At 41.8% G+C, this 18069-nt stretch overlaps 1 protein-coding gene across 1 annotated transcript in view; it reads right to left on the bottom strand.

Annotated features, from left to right (window-relative positions):
• TMEM260 (transmembrane protein 260) overlaps positions 1-18069 on the bottom strand; it is an 85248-nt gene that overhangs the window by 30061 nt on the left and 37118 nt on the right. The window contains 1 exon segment of the mRNA XM_042460885.1: positions 3890-4067. Coding sequence (XP_042316819.1) covers positions 3890-4067 — 178 coding nt within the window.

The raw sequence follows: 18069 nt of genomic DNA, 5'->3' as shown, positions 1-18069 counted from the left end.
AAGTTCCTTCTAATGTTCAATCAGAACCTACCCTTCTGTACCTCAAACTGCAAGTCAGGCCTCAGACTCCAAGCTACCTATGCCTCAGCCTCATGCGACAAACCATGCCTCACCCTACAAACTTTATTATTACACTTCTTCAAGTTAACCAACTTGTGGTGACTTTCTTCTAGCAAGGTTTCTTCAGAGGTCTGCCATTCCCTTCCTTTGAGGCTGAGAGAATGTGACCCGCCCAGTGGGTTTCCACAGCTGAGAGGGGATTTGAATCCTGGTCTCCCAGAGCCCTAATCCAACACTCAAACTATTTTTGTTTTAAATTGTTTTAAACTAGTGCTTTCAATAGAATAGTTTATTAATTTTTATTATTTACATTTTCACCCACAGGTTTTAGTTGTTCTCTATAGGTTGTACGTTGCCTTGGGTCCTATGCCAAGAGCAAGGCAGGATATAAACATATAAATATATTAGAGTTATATATACAGTAGTCCCTCCATATTTGCCTGGGTTTGGGGCAAAAGTGGAAAAACTGCAAATAAAAAAATGCTATTCTTTTAACCTAAGGGAACACCTCTCTAGGTATCTTCAGGTCCTCCAGTGAAATTCTATGGTCAACATCTGTCAGAGGTTGATCATACAATCATGCTGAAAGACCTACAAATGTCTAGAGAAGTGTTTTCTCTAGGAACTTCTAGGTTCTCCAGCACAACTCTATGGTCAACATCTGGCAGAATTGCGCTGCAGGACCTTGAGATTCCTAGAGAGAACATATTAATCAAAACCAGAAATAATTAAATCCACAAAAGTCAAAGCCACAAACATAGAGGGCCAATTGTATTTATTTGTTTAATTTATATTCTGCCTTTCTCTTGGCATGGGACCCAAGGCAACTTACAACCTATATTAAAATATAACCAGCATAATTTCTATGTTCTAAAGGTATACGATTGTTATTTCCAACTAATTGTTTATTGGTTTGTCTCCAGCTGGAAATAACAACGGTATGCCCTTTTAGGGCATAGAAATTATGCTGGTTATATTTTAAGCAGAAGGAGACCTATCAGTTACACAAATCAAGCGTTCTGCCTTATGCAAACATGCATTTTCTGGTGCTATGTTTTATATATTGTGGAATACTCTTCATTCTACATCCAAAAGCTCTTCTGTGCCCTGAAAAGCACTGGAATTTGTCAGAAAACACTCCAGAGAGTCACTCAATGCAAGTTTGGTTTTTATCCATATAAATGAGGGTTAGGCACACTTTTCTACTTCATCTGAACCAGGAAACTATGGTTGGCACCTGAAGACTAAGCTATTATAGTCACAGCTTGTAAAAAAATGATATTTGTTAAGTTGCTCTTAACTAGGACATTCTGGGATCTGAAGATTAAAACAACTAATGTTCCGAATCTGTGAGAACATTAAACTGTGGCTTGAAGTTGATTTGTCTTGGCCTTCCTGAAGCGATTAACCACAGTTTCCCATCTGAAATGAAACATGAAACTATGGTTAGCTGGTGACTGCCTTGATGAACAGGTAAATGACCTGTGTGTGTGTGTGTGTGTGTGTACACATAAGACCAGTAAGGCTAAATGTACTACTAAGAAAGAGTGTGACCTAGAAGACAAAAAAGGAAATGTTTGACCCTTATCAAAGAATCATGAGACTTTATCACACGGGGAAATTGGGGGGAAATCCAAAGACAGTTTGCTGGCCAGGCAGGTTAGAGGGAGCACATAACTCAGCATGGTGTAGTGGTTTGAGTGTTGGATTATGACTGTGGAGACCAGGGTTCGATTCCCAGCTTGGCCATGAAACCCATTGAGTGATCTTGGGCAAGTCATATGCTCTTAGGGGAAGGCAATGGCAAACCTTCTTTGAAAAAAAATGTGCCAAGTTAACCCTATGATAGGTTCACCTTAGGGTTATCATGAGATGAAACAACTTGAAGACACACAGCAGCAAGAGGCTTTGCTAACCCACCATTCTTCTCCAGTCCTGATTACCACTCCATTTTGAGACACAGTTCAAAGTTCTGTTTATTGCCCAATAAGGCCCTATACAGCTTATGTCCTGACTATCTGAAAGACTGTTATCTTTGAGGCTGCACAAGTCTTGCCATCATGTGGGAAGGGCTTTCTTTCTGTCCCACCACCTTCACAGGCTAGTCTGGTGAGAATACAGAAGAGGACCTTCTCAGTGGCTGCTCCTGGGCTATGGAAGTCCCTCTCAAGGAAGGGTGGGTTGGCCCCTTCTTTGCTCTCTTGTGGCAGAAAAGTAAAGACCTAATACAAACCTGCCTCCAGTGTTTGTTTTTAATCCATTGGGATAGAAGGATGTGTAATGGGTGTGTTGTTTTGATTATTTAATGCTTTCTATACATTTGCACTGCATGCTGTTTAGCTAACTTGTTTTAACCTGTATTGCAAGCAGCTCTGGGTCCCATATTGGGAGAAGACGAAAAGGTGAAATGAATGAATGAATGAATGAATGGGAAGGAATCTGGAGGTAAGGAGGAAACTTGCAATTACCAGGTTTGATATAACAAGCAATATATTCTATTTATGTCTGCTTTTCATCTGGAGGATCAGAAAGTGATAAATTAATGCCAACAACAACAACTACATCTCAACATTAAATTTAAATGATATTTTGGAGACAGACGAGGATTCATGTTAAAAAGCTTGTTAATCAAAGTTTTTTTTCTCTGTTGACCCAGAGGGAAGATGGAATCTAATAGTTTTAAGTTATACAGTAGAAGGGTAGAAACTTCCTACCCTCTCATAACTTAAATTAACTTTAACTTAAAAGAACTTCTTGATGCTAAGAGCCATTTGGCAATTGAACCAAAGACCCAGAGAGGTGGTGGTGTCTCTTTCCCTAGACATCTTCAAACAGGCTAGATCATTACCTACTGATGGTCTAGAACTCTAGCTGGAGTTCTTGCACTGAGCAGGACATTGGACTCTAAGAGGGCCCTTCCAATTCCATGATTCCATGATAGAAGATCCTTGCCAGTGGCTTCAAATCAGTTGGGGCAGTGAATCTGACGCAGGTATCAGTCCAAAGGAGATATTCAAGCTGCTGAACATCAAGCCCCACATATAGATTCAGCACCCACAATGGCTCCTTTCAAGTTCAAGCAAAAACATGGTGCATAGTTACTGTCACCCACATAGCCTCACACACGGCAATATTGATATGGAATGCACCAGCCACCACGACTAGACATGTATACTACAGGTTGAATCTCCCTTATCCAAAATATTTAGGGTTTTGGATTTAGAGACGTTTTGGATTTCAGATATTTATTTATTTATTGGATTTTTGAATACCTGTATTTGCATATATATATGTAATGAGAGACAGGATCAAAGTCTAAACACAAAATCCATACCCCTTATATACAAAGCCTGAAGGTAATTGTATTCAATATTTTTTAATAATTTTGTGCTTGAAACAAAGTTGGTGTACACTGACCCATCAGAAAGCAAAGGTGCCACTATCTCAGTCCCTCATGACAACAGTTTTGGTTTATGGAGTATTTCATATTTTGGAATTCTGGATAAGGGAGGCTCAGCCTGTAAACAACCTGAGGAATTTTATAAGTCAGACCTTTTATTTACATTAAGGACTTGTGCCTGCATTTTCTCATTTTCCTTTTCCCTCTTCCTCTCCATTCCTTTTTGTGCCATGTCTCTTTAGACTGTAAAACTGACACCCCACAAGCTTCATGTCTCCTCATCCTTGTCTTAAACCTCTGTGTGTAGTTTTGACCTGAAGTGCTGCCAATTCAGGTTGCCTCCCTTTAATGTGGGGAGTGGGTGGACATGGTTAGGGTGATGGGTGGGAGAAAGTGAAGAGTGATGCCTTTTGATCCTGAGTGGGCTACCTTTGATCTCTCCTTCGCTGTCCTCGCCTCCTCAAAGCGCGCAGAGAGAGCCAGGAGCAGCCCGACAAACAGATTGTTTAAGCTGAAAACCTCTGCTGTGATGGACCATTGCCATGTGAGACGAGAAAACGCAAACATCCCCACAGCAAAGATTCCTGCGGCACGCCTGCCAGAAAGCCTGCAAACACAGATAACAAGAAAATGGATCTTCTTCTCCAGGAACATCAGCCCCCCCAGCCCAAATTTAAAACAACAACAACAATTAGATACCTCTTCTATTGTCCATTCGCCTGCAGTCTCCCCACCCCAACCATGACAAAAGTACACCATTCTGTTGGCTTATTCCCAATGCAAAACGTGCAAGTAATGACAGACGGCATTTCTTGCTATATTTTCTTATACATCTTCCTTTTGTAAAAACATGCCATAACTCAAACCTGAAGGGCTCTGTTATTATCTGCTTAGAGAAAAGGAAAATGCATGCAGTCGGAGGAGAAATAAAGGGTAAAGTGGACTCTGTGCATGTACAGGGGCACTTTTCCCCTCCATGGGTTGTCACAGCTCCATCCTATGGAGTCCCCCCAGCTTAGGGAGGGGTATTCTGGATTCTCTGGAAGAGAGTTCTAGTCTTTAACCAAATTATAAACCCCAGGATTTCTCAGGATGCAGCCCTGGCAGAATGGAATCATAATGCTGCAACTGTGAAGTGTGAAAGTCACACACACACCCCAAAATACACACAGAGAAATGTCATTATTTACTAATTTTGTTCTCTAAGGAAGCAACAAGTAATTATAGCACCTTTCTCCTCTGGTGAGAAGGTCTTCGAAAATTACAGAATGTTCAAAGCCTATTTACAAGTTGGAACTTATTTTGTGCAAAATTTGTGCATGGTTGTTTTACACAGAAAAAAGTATTTGCACACAGGAAATTGCTGCAAATGCTGTTTCCTGCACACACAAAAAATGCTGTAATTGTTCTGCACAGAATTCACACATAATTGATTTGCAAAGAAAACCGTTTTTGTACACAGGAAATTGCTGTCCCAGCACAGCAAATTTAAATATTTTTCAATATTATTTCCTTTCCTAACACACACACACACACACACAACACACACATTCATACATGGGAACTAGCTTTTGAATCCATTTCCAAGGATGCCCTAACTCCTGGTTCAGTATCTTCTCAAATGCTATTTTGGAACAATGTTGTTGTTTCTATGGAAAGGAGAAACCTTCAGCATCACATTCACTTATCTTTATTTTTACCTCAATTTTTTTTTTAGTCATGTAAAGTTCTCAGCAAAATGATTGCTAACATGTTTAATGGAATGAATTAAGGTGGAAGGTTGCTTCTCGTACTTTATTATTCTAATAAAAACTACTTTTTGGAGGGGGGCCGAAAGCAAGACAGATCAAATTACAGTGAGTCAGAGCCTATCTGTACATGACATTATACACAATTTTAGCCTTTGCATGGCTGATTTCTTTTAAAAAAAAACAACAGCCCAAGCTGAAAAATTATTGTAACAAATAATTCTCTCCTAGTAGCACCATTATGATTAGATGGGTGGTGTTGGATATGAATCAAGACCACTGCAGGTACAAAAGATTAAACTGTTTGCATGCTACAGTCTTAATATGATCTCCCCTACCTCCATCATGTTGTACCAGCTGTTTAATTTCTCTTTTTAAAAAGAAATCAACCACAAATTCTATCACTGCAAATAACAACATCATGTCTAATGTGCGTCTCAGATTAGCACACACATCTTTGACAGCATAGGCACCCTCAAACTGAGTGCCACAGGGGGAATGCTAATGTGACCCCAATATATAATTATTTCTTTTCTTATTTATAGCAAAAACTCTCGAGGCAAGACATGTTGACCAAAAGAAAAAGAGCACAGTAAAATTAACAACAAAACCAAGAGGTATACGTACATTAAAAAGATAAATTCATTTAAATGCCTAACAGTATTATTAAGTGCAACAGATAAATAATGGAGCAGTTGTGGTGTAGTGGTTTGAGCATGGGACAACAACTGGAAATCAGGGTTCGATTCTCTGATCAGCCATGGAAACCCACTGGATTACCTTGCGCAAGTTACACACTGTCAGCCCCAGAAAACTCTGTGATAAGATTGTCTTAGAGTTATCATAAATTGGAAATGACTTGAAGGCACAGAAAACAACAATAATAACAACCAGAGAAGGTCAGATTAAAACCCAGCTTTAACAATTATTTCAACGTGCAGACTGGGGAAGTTACTGGGGGAGACTACAAGTTCCAGATTCCTCAGGCTAGTGGCCACACTATCCAGAGAGTCTAGGAATTGTAGCCCAAAAATTAATTTCCCCAAACTCTGTTAAAAAAAACCCAATAGGACTAAAGAGATCTTCAAGAGATCTTGAAAAGAGAATCTGTTTATTGCAAGGTGGACTTGTTCACAGAGAGCATCCCACAATCTGAAGGCCATTTAGGCTGTACTCATGTGTTGCCAACATTCAGCAGGCGTTCAGATGATGATCCTAAGGTACGGGTTGGAATACAAGGGGAGACAGTCCTTCAGATACTGTGGTCCAAAGTTGTGAATGTTCTTATCAGTGTAAACCAGCTCTACTTATACAAATGGAAGGAACCAAGAGCCCAAAATCTATCTGATATGAAGCAATGGCCATTTCTTCTTCATATGCCAGAGACAGATAGCATATCTTCTTCCATATTTGTGTTTCTTTCTTTCCAGGAAACTCACTGGAACCAGTAGCTTACAGCTGATGGACCGGCACCACTCCATAGGCCACCTCTTTTTAGTAGCAATGATTTACATTACACAGTAGTAAAACTAGTACAGGTTGAGAATCCCACTTAGCCAAAATGCTTGGGAAAGGAAGACTTTCAGAGTTGATATCCCCCTCCGCCCCCAATTTTTAAATACACATAGTATGTATCTGTACTGAATTTGCAAGGCTGGAGAAAGATGTTACGATATGTGGATTCACACTGAGCAATATGCTTGGATTCCTGCCATTTCCCAGATCCGCTGTCTTTCTCCAGCCTTGAGTCTTTTTGCCACCAGTAGCCTGTTTCTGCCTTCAAGGTGGCAGCTATGGCGCTCCTACTCATTCATCTCTCTCTCTAGTACAGTATCACATCTCATTTGATGTGTGGCTGGAGAAAGTCTGATGATTTGAGAGTTGAACAACTAGGATAACTGCAGCAGCCGCTGCCTGAAAGATGTGGCTGGTGACAAAAAGTTTCGGGTTTTGGAGCTTTTCAGATTCTGGATTTCCAAATTAAAGAAGCTCAACCTGTAGTTTGTTGTTGTTAATGTAGTTAATGAGACCTGAACATCCATAGATTCTGATGTCCACTGGGGGTCCTGGAATCAAACGCCAGCGGATATAAAGTTATAGCAATTTGATAACAGTTTTAATTGCCATGGCTCTGTCAAAGGAATACTGGGATTTGTATTCTGGTAGATACTTATGAGTCCTCTGCTAGAGAACTCTAATCCAGTGGTTCTTAACCTGTGGTCCATGGACCACCAGGGTGCTGTGATGCCCTCACAGAGGGTCTGCAAACGTTTGAAGGCTGCTCAACGCACTTCCTCCTTACAGCAGAGCGGCCACATGAAAGGACCCATGAGAAAGGCTGGGCCTCCATGCTGCCATTCAATCATTTCCAGCCACAAACAGGTGGGTAGAAGCACTAGTCAAATTTTCCCTTCCCCTTGGAAGCTTTAGTAGATGGTGTAATTGTTAATGATCCAGTGTTCAGGCATTATTATTATTACTGTTGTTGTTCCAGGTTGGGTCACCCATATCCAAGTGTCTTGGATTTTGGATTGTTTTGGTTTTTGAATATTTACATATACATAATGAGATATCTTGGAGATGGGATCCAAGTCTAAATGAGAAATTCATTTATATTTTGTGTACACCTAGTACCCATAGCCTGAAAATATAATATTTGAAATAATGTTGTGCATGAAACAAAGTCTGTGAACACCGAACCATCAGAAAGCAAAATTCACCCACGATTTTGGAATATTCCAAATTTCAGAATTCTAGATAAGGGAGACTCAACCTGTATACAGTCAGATCCTCCAACAAAAATGGAGAGTTGCCTATATTCAAATTCTATAAGCTTGAATGGGATGCGTGCCTGCGAGGTGCACCCCATGGGGGTGCACCCCACTGAAAATAATAGAGGTCAACCCTTCGTGAATATTGAAGACCGTGGACCTCTTGAAGTCTGTGAGAAAGGAGGGGCGACTGTAGTAGTATTAGTAATAATAATAATAGGGTTTTAAATCTTGAGTTAAGTCTGGGGGGGGGTAAAGAACGACTGCTCTCATCGGCTCCACTGAATTACATCACTAGAGCACTCTAGCCATGAATTCCAAGTACCTCACCAAACTACAAATCCGAAGACATCATAGGATGGAGCCATGACCTGGCTGCTGTAACTCAGCACCCCAGACCAGCCAGTGTGGAGTGATGGTTTGAATGTCAAACCAGGACTGAGAAGACCCAGGTTCAAATCCGTATACAGCCATGAAACTCATTGGTTGGACTTCCAAGACTAGAACACAGAGCAATGGCTTCAAGCTACAGGAAAAGAGATTCCACCTAAATATCAGGAAGAACTTCATGGTGGTAAAACCTGTTAAACAATAGAAGATGCTACCTCAGATTGTGGTGGAGTCTCCTTCTTTAGAAGTTTTTATAGATGGTGGATGCCCTGGCTCAGTGCTAGGGAATCCTGGGGACTGTAGTTTATTGTGGCACCAGAGCTCTCTGACAGAGAAGGCTAAATGTCTCACAAAACTATAGTTCCCAGAATTCCCTAGTAATGAGCCAGGGTAGCTTTAATTGTGTATTCCTGCATTGCAGGAGACTGGACTGCATGGCCCTTGGAGTCTCTTCCAACTCTATGATTCTATGACTTGGGCCAATCACTGCTCAGCCTGTCCTACCTCATAGGGTGGTTGCAAGCATCACCACAGCAGCACTCACCAGTGTCTTCCTCTACCCTCTACTCTCTGCAAAATGCCCTATGATTCCCTGCAAATTACTGTCAAGGGTTGTAATGTAGCAGCACCTTTAAGTGACTGATTTATTAAAGCATTAGCCTTTGTTGATTCCAGTCCACTTCTTCAGATGCACCAGTGCATTAAACCACAGGTGTGCTAGCACAGTTACACAAAGGTAGGGAGTGGGGTATGCACCTTTCTGTATCTTATTACTGCCTGGAGTTTTACCTTTGCCTTTCTCTAATGCTGACAGAGTGTAACTTGTCCAAGGTCACCTAGTGGATATCCATGACCAAGCGGGGATCCAAAGCCTGTTCTCTTCTATTCCCTTCCCTACTGTCATTCCCTTCTCCTTTTGACCATCCATTAAGAACTTAAGCCCTTCCTCCATTCCATCTGCCTCGGTCCAGGCCTTGGAGGTAGAGTAGAACTGCTGGACCTGATCCCGTTCCCCACCACCACTCCCTTCTCCTTTTGTGTCGTGTCTTTTTAGATTGTAAGCCTGCGGGCAGGGAACCGTCTAACTAAAAGTTTCCATGTACAGCGCTGTGAAAATAGACAGCGCTTTATAAATAAAGGTTAATAATAATAATAATACATATCAATTTACACATCTTGCAGATTTTACAGTTGGCCTCCACATTTGCAGAATTGACTTTTGCGAATTTGATTATTTGCTCTTTTGATTAATATGTTCTCTCTAGGAATCTCTAGGTCCTTCAGCACAACTCTGCCAGACGTTGACCACAGAGTAATGTTGGTGAACCTAGCAGTTCCTAGAGAAAACACTTCTCTAGGCATTTGTAGGTCCTCCAACATCTGATAGATGTTGACCATAGAGTTTCACAGTCTACTCCACTGTCAAACAACATTTATTTATTTATTTATTTATAGTATTTATACCCTGGCTCTTACAGTCAAGTTCTTCCTAACATTTAAGGGGAAATCTCTTTTCTTTAAATTGAATCCATTGGTTCAGGTTCTAGATTCTGGAGCAGCAGGAGACAACCTTGATCCATCTTTGTGGCATTTAAAGATAGCTACTGAAGCAGGAAACAATAATGGCTTTGCAAGTGCCAACCAGAAAAAATGCTTCCATCTCAATTGTGCATCCAGGTACTAGGAAAGTTCCTCGAAAGGAACACTGTTCCTTTGGAACAAGCTGGCACTATAACAGAGTATATCTGGTATGCTATGATGCCAAGGAACTGGGGAACAGATATAGCTATGTTTGCCTGTAGAATCAATATGTAGAGAAATCTTGTAGCACCTTTGAGACTAACTGAAATGCAACTGAGAAAGTAGACTGAAGTCTAGGAAACCTCATGCTGCCAACTTCTTTCTTTCAGTTAGTCCCAAAGGTGCTACAAGATCTCTCTACATAGGAAATAACTGTTTACGTTGCAAGAGACAACTGGTGCCTAGAAGTTTTGTCTTCTGTTGGACTTATTAGCTTCATGAAACTTTCCCGGCACATACACGTCTGAGTTGTGACTTGGAAAACTATATTGGGATTCAAAGACATAGCAATGTTAATCTGAGGAAGTAGACTGAAACACGGTTATTTCTGCAATGTTCACACTGGCCTCAAATGTACCCATTTGCGGGGAGGGCACAGAGAAACCCACTTAACCCGGTGTATTCAACACCAAGTCCCTTACCGTGCCTTTTGTAAAGATTCAGAGCGATCCAGATCTTTGGTAGTGTGAGTATGCTACCAAGTTGATCCAGATCACAGCGGATCATTTCTGGAAATGGAGACACCTCTATTTTTAATTAATCTGGTACGTGTGTGAATGTCGACCAGGGTTTAAATGCCACAGAGAGATTCAGTCATATAAACCGTGGTGGGAATATCGATCTAATATTGTGTCACCACAGAGATCCGGATCTCCTTGGGACAAAAACCTAAGTGTGAATCACCCCTATATTAGAATGTAAGAGCTTAAGAACCAGTATGGTGTAACAAAACAGTGTGATACAGTATAAGCCAGTCTGGCGCAGTGGTTTGAGCATTGGACTACGACTTTGGAAATAAGGGTTCAAATCCCTGCTCAGCCACAAAAACCCACAAGTCACATGCTCTCAGCCTCAGAGAATGTCCATGGCAAACTCCTTCTGATCAAATCTTGCTAGGAAAATCTGTGATAGGTTCACCTTAGGGCAGCAATTCCCAAAATCAGATCCTCCAGATGTTTTGGGCTGCGACATCCAGAAGGGTCAGTCATCTTGACTAATTCTGTAGGATTCTGGAAGCTGAAGTCCAATATACCTGGAAGGCCAAAGCCTTAGGGTCTCCATAAATTGGAAACAACTTGAACTTGAAAGAACACAATAACAAAGAGATTATGACTCATTCCACCCAGATTCTGGTCTGTCAAGGTGGGAGACAGGAATGCAATTCTTTCCCAAAATAAAGCTGGATCCTTGGCTCACTAGGCTTAGTCTTCTAATTTCTCCTACAGTTACAGAGGGTTTACATTTCTATGGATGGCTTGAAAAGCCTACTTGCTTCAGCCCTCTTCTCCATTCCACTACCATTGCTATGGCCTCAGAAGAAGAGACAGGCACAGCATACGATACAGAATAGCAACATCTACTGGACTTAGGTCTTGACTGTTGGACTACGACTGGGGACCAGGGTTCGATTCTCTGCTCAGCTATGAAACCCACTGGGTGACCTCAGGCAAGTCACATGCTCTCAGGCTCAGGGAAAGGCAATGGCAAACCTCCTCTGAACAAATCTTGCCAAGGGTCTTAGGGTCGCCATAAGTCTGAAATGACTTGAAGACCCACAACAACTGGATTTAATCCACTCCTCCACTGAGATTCCCTGATGCTTCATGTCTTATTTAGGTTGTAAGCCTGAGGGTAGTGAGCTGTCATATCAACAGTTTCTAAGCTGCTCTGGGAGCTGCTCAATAAACACATGCAGCAGAGTGATCCAACAGAAAAGGGAAACTAAAATGATCAAAAGACACCTTTATCAAAAGGTGAAAGCATCTGGAGCACAAGTTCTTAACAACAACAACAACAACAACAACAACAGTTGCCAATTGGGTTGGCTTAAAAGGGGAATGGATACATTCATAGCAGATGGGGTCATTGATGACTACTAGTTAGGAAAGCTATATATGCCATCTCTAGTATTTGATAACATACTTGTTGATATTTGCTGTCAAGTAAGCTTTGATTTACGGAGACCACCTGGCTGTTGCTGTTAGAGTCTCACAGGGTTTGTTTGTTCCCCATGTTGTTTAAATCTACAAGAAACCACAGGGAGAGGTCATCTGGAGTTTTGGGGTGTGCTGTCACCAATATGCGGGTGACAATAGTGAAGGGTCTGGAAACCATGCCCTCTGAGGAATGACTTAGGGAGTGGGGATTTAGCCTGGAGAAAGAGAAGGATAGGGGTGATAGCCCTGTTTAAATACTTGAAGGGATGTCACTTGAGGAGGGAGTAACTTGTTTTCTGCTGCTCCAGACTAGGACCCAGAGCAATGGATGCAAGCTACAGGAAAAGAGATTCCACCTCACATTAGGAGGAACTTCTGACAGTAAGGGCTGTTCAACAGTGGAACAAACTCCCCAGAGTGTAGTGGGTCTCCCTTCTTAGAGGTCTTTAAACAGAGCTAGATGGCCATCTGTCGGATGCTTTGATTTAGATTTCCTGCATGGCAGTGGATTGGACTGGATGGCCCTTGCGGTCTCTTACAATTCTATAATTCTCTTATTCTACCTCTCCTTTCAATTTGACTGCAAGGAAGCTGTCTCTCGTACTGAACCAGTGCCTGCTGTCAGGAAAGGACTGAATGAGGGCAAACTAATAGAAACTTAATCCAGACAAGACAGAGGTGCTCCTGGTCAGTCATAAGGCAGATCAGCGAATGAGGGCCTTGCCTGTGCTAGATGGGGTTACACTCCCCCTGAAAGCTCAGCTTCACAGCTTGGGTGTTCTCTGGGACTCAACTTTGAGCTTGATGCCGAAGTTTCAGCCATGGCCTGGAGTGGATTTGCCACAGCTAACCAAGGCCCGTTCCGCATGGGCGTAAAGTACTCCCCAGGACGTACTAGGGTTAGGAAAGGGCGTCCTTTACGCACGCCCCTACCCTAGTATGTCCTGGGGATGTAGAAAATGGTGGCGTCCGTTCTACATGGGCACCGCCATCTTGACATTGCGGACGCCATAGCATCCGCACGTCCTGCAATGGAAGTGACGTCGCGAGTGCACCATTGGCCACTTGCAGCGCCACTTCTGGGGCGCAAAAGAAGCGCTTTTTGCAGCTTCTTTTTGTTGCATCTGGGAACCGCGCGGTTTGACCGCTGCGGTTCCCAGACGCAGCAACCAGCAGTGGCGGCGGCCGCGTTTTCAGGCAATCTGTAACACCACCCAGACGCCCATTCCTTTAGATGTCAGATTTGACTACAGCGATACATGCCTTGGTTATATCCTGTTCAGACTACTGTAACACATACTACACAAGGCTGCCTTTGGAAACTGTTCATAAATTTCAGTGGGATCAAAATACAATGGCCAGAATGCTGACAGGCACCAGTTATAGGGAGCATATAACTTCCTTGTTGAAACTGCATCACTGGCTACCAGTTCGTTGCCGGGCAATTGAAAATACTGGTCAAGACTTATAAACCTTACACGGCTTAGGTCAGGACTATCTGAAAGACCGTATCTCCCCACATAAACCTGCAAGATTTCTAAGATCTATGGGGTAGGCCTTTTTCTCAGTCCTGCCACCATCCCAGGCTGGCCTGGTGAGGACAGGAGAAAGAACCTTCTTGGCGACTGCTCCCACACTCTGGAACCCGCTTCCATGGGAGGCTAGATTGGCCTCCCTCATGCTCTCCTTTCACCAGCAGGCAAAGACATTTGTGTTCAAGGAGGCTTTTAATAACTAATCACCATCCTCAGGGAGGCTTTTATACAGGGTGTTTTGGTATGTATAATGCAATTCTGTATTATTTTAGCAAGATGATTTTAATAGCTTTTAAAAAAATAATAAAGTTTTTACCTATTTTTATCTGTGAGCCACCTTGGGTCCCTTTCCAGGAAAAAGACACCAAACAAACAAATAAATAAATCTCTAGCAGCAGCCCCACTTTTCAACAGCCCTGCTCAGGTCCTGTAAACTCAAGGCTATGCTACCCTTGATTGAATCAATCCACCCATAACATGATCTTTGTCTTTTCCTCTGGTGTGAAACTTCACAGAGCAGTATTATCATTTCTAACATGTTATGTCTTCACATATTATGTTCAAAGCATGGTAGCCCCAGTTTAGTCATTTTTGCTTCTAGGGAGAATCCAGGCTTGATTTGCACTCAAACCCACTTATTTGTCTCTTTGACATTTCATGGTATCCATAAAACTTTCCAACTTGCTGTTATTGTTGAAGTGTGCCTTCAAGTCATTTCCAACTTATGATGACTGCAAGGCCATCATGGAATTTTCTTGGCAAGATTTGCTCAGAGGAGGTTTGCCATTGCCTTCCTGATACTGAGAGAGTGTGACTTGCCCAAGGTCAACAAGTGGGTTTCAAACCCTGATCTCCATAGTCCAACACTCAAACTTCTACATCATGAGACCTCTCCAACACGACACTTCAAATGAGTTGATTCGTCACTATCCAGCTTTCACATCTTTACAAAGACATCAGGAATACTATGACATGGATGAACCTTGACTTTGATATTTAATCTCTACACTCAAGGATGTTCTCTCAAACCTTCATAGCTGTCCTTCCAAGTCTTATTCTGATTTCTTGACCACAGGCTCAATTATGATTTGTGACTAAGCCAAGATATAGAAACTTTTAAACTATTTCCATCTATTGATCATTCACATTAGTTATGTAAATCACATGCAATCATTATTTTTGCCTTAACATTCAAGCATAACCCAGTTTTTGCACTTTCTTTCTTAACTTTCACCGGCAATCATTTTTCTTTTTCCCCTAGTAATATGGGTGGGGTTTTTTGCTAGTAATAAGTTGTCATCTGCATATGTTAAATTATTGGTGCTTCTTCCTCCTATTTTTGTACTACCTTCCTCCAGGTTAATCCCGTATCCATACATATTCTGCACAAAAATTAAACAGGGGAAACCATTCTGATTCTCCATATTCTGTTCTGAAAATTGCCTCTTGTCCAGAGTACAGGTTGCACATCAGGACAATTAAATAGTATTGCAGACCCATTTCTTTTACAGCAATCCACATTTTTTCATGATCTACACACTCAAAGGTTTTGCACTAATATGCAAAGGACAAACTGATGTTCTTTACCCTAGCTGAGAATTCTAGGAGTTTAAATTCCCAAAAGTAACCTTTTCAAGCTCTGGCTAGCACTGTGAAGTTGAAGGCTTTCATGGCCGGCATCCATGTTTTTTTTGTGGGTTTTTTGGGCTATGTGGCCATGTTCCAGCAGAGTTTCTTTCTGACGTTTCGCCAGCATCTGTGGCTGGCATCTTCAGAGAATGCTTTGCCTGGAAAAATTGGGTGTATATATACTGTGTGAGCCTGGGAATGCAGGAGTGATTTGCATGTGTCTTGTTCTGTGTTGATGGCTGGCCTCAGGCTGGGAGGCTAATGCAAACGAGGATTAATGTCTGCTAATTGGTGATCATTATCTGCTGGGAAATCCCCTGACTCTGAGTGGTTTCCCATTTGCATTTGCTGAGTCCTTATTTTGCTATTCCTCAGGACTGGTAGCCAAATTTTGTTCACTTTAAGGGTTTCTTCTTTCCGGTTGAAATTATCCAGATGTTTGTGGATTTCAATGGCTTCCCTGTGCATCCTGACATGGTAGTGGTTGGCATGGTCCAGAATTTCAGTGTTTTCAAACAGTATTTTCTGCCCAGGATGGTTTTTGACATGTTCTGCTACTGCTGGTTTTTCTGGCTGACCCAGTCTACAGTGTCTCTTGTGTTTCTTGATTCTTGTTTGCACACTGCGTTTGGTGGTCTCTATGTAGACTTGTCCGCAGCTGCACTCCTGCGGCTGTGAGAGGGGGGCATTTGTCTATAGAAGCCTCAGAAACACGCATTTATATTAACATTTGTTAAAAATCAGCAATTTTTTGCATGTCCTCCATTTTTTTATAAAAAGTGTCCTCCATTTGAAAATTTTGTCCCACATTTGTCCCGGGTTATTTATTTAATTATTTTTTTTCTAAAAATTGTTTATTTATTTTTTATTGGCTTCACCCCCCCACCCCCACCCCCCAGTTGTCTGAGGGACAGCAACCCAGTCCCCGGGTCAAAAAGGTTGCCTACCCCTGGGCTAGCACGTTCAATTGCTCTAAATCAGGGATGGGAAACCTCTTGGACAAGATCCTACACTGATTCGGTGTAACATAAATATCCACCAGTAGAATTACATGATGCAATACTGAATACCGATATAGTTCGACATATGTGGACCAATGGTCAATGCATATGGCTGAAAACCCACTGTGTAATTGCAACTGTAATTGTAAATGCAACTCATGCCTACATACATCACTAAGAGGATGTCAGCAATTGTTCCCAAGGACCACATGGGCCCCATGTTGGTGGCAGATGTGAGTAAGGACAGTAGCAGACAGGTTTTGGCATAACAATGGCTATGGCCAGGCATTGCATCTCTTTCTCCCACACCAAAATCAGTTTCACACACTTCTAGAAACTTCTATTTTGGTCTCCATGAGCATGTATACAAACAGCAGACCATTTGCGAATGGCCAAAATTTGCTGTGCTGTAATGGTTGACTACTAGTATGCTAAGGGATTCTGGGAGCTGAAGTACAAAACATCTGAAGTACCAAAAAGCTGAAAACCATTGGTCTGTAGCCTTCCTTCATTCCTGCAGCACAAAATCACAAATTTTCCAGGCCTCCAGAAATTCAGACTCCAAGACTCAGGGTATAGAAATGTCCTGTTAATAGCTAATGAAACCACTACCACAGGTTGAGTTTCCCTTCTCCAAAATGCTTGGGACAAGAAATGTTTTGGATCCCCCCCCCCAATTTTGGAATATCTGCATATACATGGAGATGAGACACAGGTCTAAAAACAAAATTCATTAGTATTTCATATGCAGTCGGCCCTCCACATTTGCAGCTTTGAATTTTGCGGATTTGATTATTCACCGATTTGATTAGTATGTTTTCTCTAGGAATCTCTAGTTCCTCCAATACAACTCCATGGTCAACATCAGCTAGAAATCATACTGGAAAACCTAGAGATTCCTAGAGAGAGCACTTCTCTAGGCATTTGTAGGGCTTCCAGCTCAATTTTATGGTCATCCTGTAGCAAATGTTGACTATAAAGTTGTGCTGAAAGACCTAGAGATTCCTAGACAGGGGTTCTTTCAGGTAAAAAATAATAATGTGAAGTCGAAGGCTTGCATGGCCAGAATCCATAGTTTTTTTGTGCTGTTTTCGGACTATGTGGCTATGTTCTCAAAGAGTTTATTCCTGATGTTTTGCCAGCATCTGTGGCTGGCATCTTCAGAGGGAAAATAATGTTTTTGTTATTTGCATTTTCCCACTTCCACTGGGGTCCACCATATATACATAGCCCGAAGGTAATTTTATACATAACATTTTAAATAATTTTGTGCATGAAACCAAGTTTGTGCACACTAAACCATCAGAAAGCACCAGAAAGCCATCCATGTGGGCGATTTTGGAATGTTTTGCATTTTTGGATAAGGGAGACTCAACCTGAATGTAGTTTCCCCATTTGTAGTCTGCCCTTTTTCTCAGCTGCTAGTTCTGAGTTGGTAGTTTAAGAAAACAAGCTACCGAGAGGCCAGATCTCTAGGTTCAGAGGCTGTAGTAGTGATGGGTTTAAGCAAGCAGTTTATAAGCCAGGAATAAACTTTGGCTTCAAACTAAGGTAACAAACCATAGTGTGCTAGAGTTTTTGGTTTTTAATGCTTTGCAGAAACAGATTTAAGCATCACATTAAGCCAGTATTGAATAAATCACAACAAACCTGGCTTTTCATTGCATGTGAAACCTAGCTAATATCTGATATTCATTAACTGGTCAAGGATCGATGGTATCTTGTTGCTTTCTTGAAGTGATGCTACTCCTATCCACCAAAGAGTTTCAGCATACTGTACTGGATAGCTCCTATAAAG

This window comes from Sceloporus undulatus, chromosome 1 (assembly GCF_019175285.1).
Source record: "Sceloporus undulatus isolate JIND9_A2432 ecotype Alabama chromosome 1, SceUnd_v1.1, whole genome shotgun sequence".
NCBI classification, from domain to species: Eukaryota; Metazoa; Chordata; class Lepidosauria; order Squamata; family Phrynosomatidae; genus Sceloporus; species Sceloporus undulatus.
Note: the sequence above shows the minus strand (reverse complement) of the source record. Positions and strands in the feature narration are given on the sequence as shown.